This window comes from Octodon degus, unplaced genomic scaffold (assembly GCF_000260255.1).
Source record: "Octodon degus isolate 3935 unplaced genomic scaffold, OctDeg1.0 scaffold00011, whole genome shotgun sequence".
NCBI lineage: Eukaryota > Metazoa > Chordata > Mammalia > Rodentia > Octodontidae > Octodon > Octodon degus.
The window spans coordinates 25,396,436-25,400,518 of NW_004524587.1; the positions used below are offsets into that span (position 1 = coordinate 25,396,436).

General features: G+C 44.8%; 1 protein-coding gene and 1 pseudogene across 9 annotated transcripts in view; one reads left to right on the top strand and one right to left on the bottom strand.

Moving 5' to 3' along the window:
* The window catches only part of Cnot1 (CCR4-NOT transcription complex subunit 1), a 100,019-nt gene that overhangs the window by 34,347 nt on the left and 61,589 nt on the right, over positions 1-4,083 (top strand). For all 9 annotated transcript variants that reach the window (XM_004625921.2, XM_004625923.3, XM_023709267.1 and 6 more), the window contains exons 9-10: positions 3,572-3,698; positions 3,847-3,957. In XM_004625921.2, coding sequence (XP_004625978.1) covers positions 3,572-3,698; positions 3,847-3,957 — 238 coding nt within the window. The remainder of the gene's footprint in view (positions 1-3,571; positions 3,699-3,846; positions 3,958-4,083) is intronic.
* Positions 2,557-3,187, bottom strand: LOC101591717 (annotated as a pseudogene).

Below are 4,083 nucleotides of genomic sequence, written 5' to 3' on the forward strand. Positions count from 1 at the left end.
TTTTTATTCATTGTATTTTCCCAAGGAAAGGAGAAGGGAAGGAAAAGTCAGCACACGAGTTACAAAATGATTAGAAAATAGGAAAGAAAATATAGCGGGGTACAGCAAAATCAATCATCAAACAGATACCCCAGTGAAGGTCACCAAAGCCCAAGGGGCCTTGGTCCTGGCAGTTCAGGAATGATGTGAAGGGTTCAGGGAAAGAACAGACAGGTATATACTTTCCCACCCTCCATTGCTCTCCTTAAATTCAAGATTTCACACAAAGCTTTGGTTTCTAGCAGTAAACATGGAGTTACATTCGTCTGTCTCCTATTAAACAATCTTGAGGCCACTTGGACATAAGTTTCTTACACCTGCATAAATAAAAGTTCCTGGGTGACTTGAATATACATTCATACTCCCTCTCCTGGTCTCCTGACCCCACTTGCTTCTCTAGGATTACAAATTGAGTAGGTTTGATCCATCCAAACAGAAGGTATTTGGCATGAATTGCATCCAGTAACAGTCCTGACTCAGGAGGTTGGGAACAAGGGGTAGGGGATCCTTGCTCCTTTAGGATTTCTACCTAAGTCATGTAAGAGTTGCAGAGATATTTTATTAAGTAGATATTCGTGTGGGTGTGTAGATTTTCTTTAGGGGTAGAAGAAGATTTTAGGACAGATTTAGTCCCAAATAGGAAACAGGAAAGGGGACTGCAAAAGATGGTTCAGGAGCCCCACTTCAAAAGAGCCTCCCCCAACTTATTTTTCAGATCCTTTTGCCTGGTGTAGAACCTTCAGTCAAAGATGCTTTGGCTATTTTTCTCTCAATACAAAAAGAATTTTGTGAGCAATTTTGTAAACAAAACTCCAAAAGAACATGGAGAAAAGACCAACACATATTTACACAAACTAGACCACGTAGGAATCACCAACTCAGAGACTCAGCAAAAGTCCTACAAAGCCCAGACAAATACAGTAATTAAGAGGGGGCCAGAATTTGGGGGAGACAAGAAACCTGGATCAGACATACACTACCCAATGCGTTCTATTGCATTTGTCCCGTCTCAACACAGTGAGGTAGGTCTGCAGTGATCTCACAGCATGTAAATGAAACCCCCCTTTTCTTTTTTAGCTATCAAGACTATTCACTACTGTAGCAGGGCAGGACACTGGCTTCTGGGACCACAGAGGCCCTCTTAAGGGTCTCTCTGGAAGCCAAGAATGTTGAATGGTTCATAATTTTAGTCCTTGCTTCTTCATATAGCCATTCCTGCCTAGCACAGAATGGGCACAAAGGTATCAGTCTTAAAACTCAGCCGTACCAACTTATTTTTTTTTTTTTTTTAATACAAACACACACACACGCTGTTGTGTATTGTCAGGCTAGGCTTATCTATCTAGCCTAGGATGGATCAGATATGTAAAGCAAGCCCCATACCCCTAGGATTAGACAACGATCATCACATCACCTAACCTTGGCTTCTTTTCCGAGCCTTTTACCTGGCCCAGCCTCTCCTAACTTCTCTGCGCACCACCTTTTCTGTTTAGACTAATTTCCAGTCTTCTAGTCAAAGTTCAAGTCGTGGGGCACCCCCTTTAAAACCTGGTCTCCTATCAAACATTTTTAAGGTGGAGGGGGTTTCAAAGGGTATTATGGCAGAAGATTCAACTCTATTGGGCAGAAATGAGGTAGTTCACTTGATAGGCTATGTACTCCAAATGTTTGCTCTCCATAGTGATAAAAACAAAAAGTATTCCTGCTGTGCAGACCTGGAGCTGCTGCCGACTTATCCCTGAGACTGCTCATGTACCTGAGAACACAGTGCAGGAATGAGGGCCTTAGATTAAAATATACAAAAATACAAAGCCAGAATATTTATATTACGAAAAAAAAAGTTAAATACACAAGATACATAATTCGCACACAGTGCAGTTGGCATCCTGGAGAAAGTGGGACCCAAGGTGCAGTTATCCAAAGGAGCAAATAAATAAAATCACATTGGCCCCAAAAGGGGTGGGAGTAAGTTAGGAGCAGCAGGTCTGCAGCTGTTCTCCCCACCACCCTTTTTCTCTGTCACCACAACCCATTGCCTGAATAGTTCCCAGCACCACATCCCAAGATTGGGTTATGAGGGAAAAAGATAATAAAACCCTCCCGCGTTGCTCCTGAGAGATTCCTTCCCATTTAATGTAGTAGCTTGTGGATTGGGTCCATAAGTCTGGTCTCATGCCTAATTATTTCACCCTGGCAAGGGAAATATTACATATCCTTCTTTAAAAGGAAAACAACTTCCCTATTCTTTTGGGGGTAAAGCCTCATAAAGCATGCAGGTTCTAGGGTGGTTCCCCCAGAGCCTTCACTTTTACTTGGCTAGAATATGGTTGGAGTTCCTTTGTCTCATCCCTTCCCCCCGCTGAGGGAAGACAGGGTGATGGCTGGGAACCCCGGCCTGAGATACATGGCAGTGCCAGCTACCCCACCCCATCCTATCCCCACTTTCTCCACTCTGCCGATTGATGCCTGCTCCTTGAAACTTCCTGATAGCAAAGAACATTCCCCCACCCACTGTGCTCAATTTTGGGCCTCCGGAAGCAGGGCAGGACTGTTGATCTCCTCTTCCACCTCTTGGAAGTAAGCTGACTTTCCCTGGGAGTTGGGAGCCTGCTGGGCCTTCAGTGGACACGAGGCCACCATGTGGTTAATGCTTTGGCAGGACACTTCTTAGGCTGGGGTGGCAGCTTGCATTCCTTGGCATGATGGTTTAGACCACCACATTTATAGCACCTGTCTCCTTTGGATCTGCGCTTCTGCATGTTCTTCCCCTTGGGCCGCCTCTCACTCCCAATACAGAACACCCCACCAGGACCAGTGACTCGGATGCATTCCAGGCCCTTGGCAGACTTCTTAAAAGTGAACTCCACAGCCTCACCCTCCTTCAGGCTCCAGAATCCCTCCATGTGCAGTTTACACGTCTGGTGCACAAACAAGTCCACTAGGGGGAGTCGAGCACAACCCCAGCGTGGGCAGTCATGAACAGGAAGCCAAACCCCATGTGCATGTTTTACCACTTACAGATGCCGGCACCTTGCAGCAGCTGCGGCTCATCCACCGCCCGGGCTGCATCCGCTGGCTCCTCATCAGGCGCCTTTTCCGCTGCCTTGGTGCAGCTACCTGCAAACTGCTGGTTGGACACCGAGCCCATGAACGTTGGCTGAGCCCGTGGCCCCGGGCCCTTGGTCGGGTGGCTGCTGGCCCCAGTGAAGTCTGGAGGCCTAGATGACCTTTTAACAGGCCAGGGAGATAACTCAGGGTGAGCTAGCTCAGCGGACTAAGCACCTGCTTAGGCAAGTACAGGGACAAGGGTTCAATCCATGTTCTGCTGGCCCAACCCCTGGGCATGCTGAGCCAACCACCAAGACAGGACATGGTGGCATATCCCTGTTATCCCAGCCCTGGGGAAGCTGAAAACAAGGGTTGCTACAAGTCCAAGCTGTGTAGTGAGACTCTGTACCAAACACATAAATTTTAAAATAAAGGTAATTTCTATATGAGAGTGGTAGTGTTATAAGTTATGTTTCCATTACAGTATTGAAGAGTGTCGCAATATAATCATGCAGTTTGGCGTTCGGGAAGTTACAGCTGCCCAGGTTGCAAGGGTTTTGGGAATGATGGCACGAACTCATTCAGGATTAACAGATGGTATTCCATTACAGGTTTGTGAATTCTGTTATTTTACGAAGTGAGTTAATGCTCTGTCTGCTTTATTTTTTCTAATTAAATTGCAACATAATTGGTTATCCTACCAACTAGAGCTGAACACATTTGGTTAGATTTATTTAATTCAAATTTTACTTTTTATAGAGTATCTCTGCTCCTGGCAGTGGGATCTGGAGTGATGGAAAAGATAAAAGTGATGGCACACAGGCACACACGTGGAATGTAGAAGTATTGATTGATGTTCTCAAAGAACTGGTAAGTTACATGTAATAATGATGAGGGGCATTAAATTGTTGCTATTTTATTTTTTTTCCAGTCAGATTTTTTTTAGAAGTAATTTTTGTTAATATTTTTATTTATTTATTTTTTTACACTTTATTT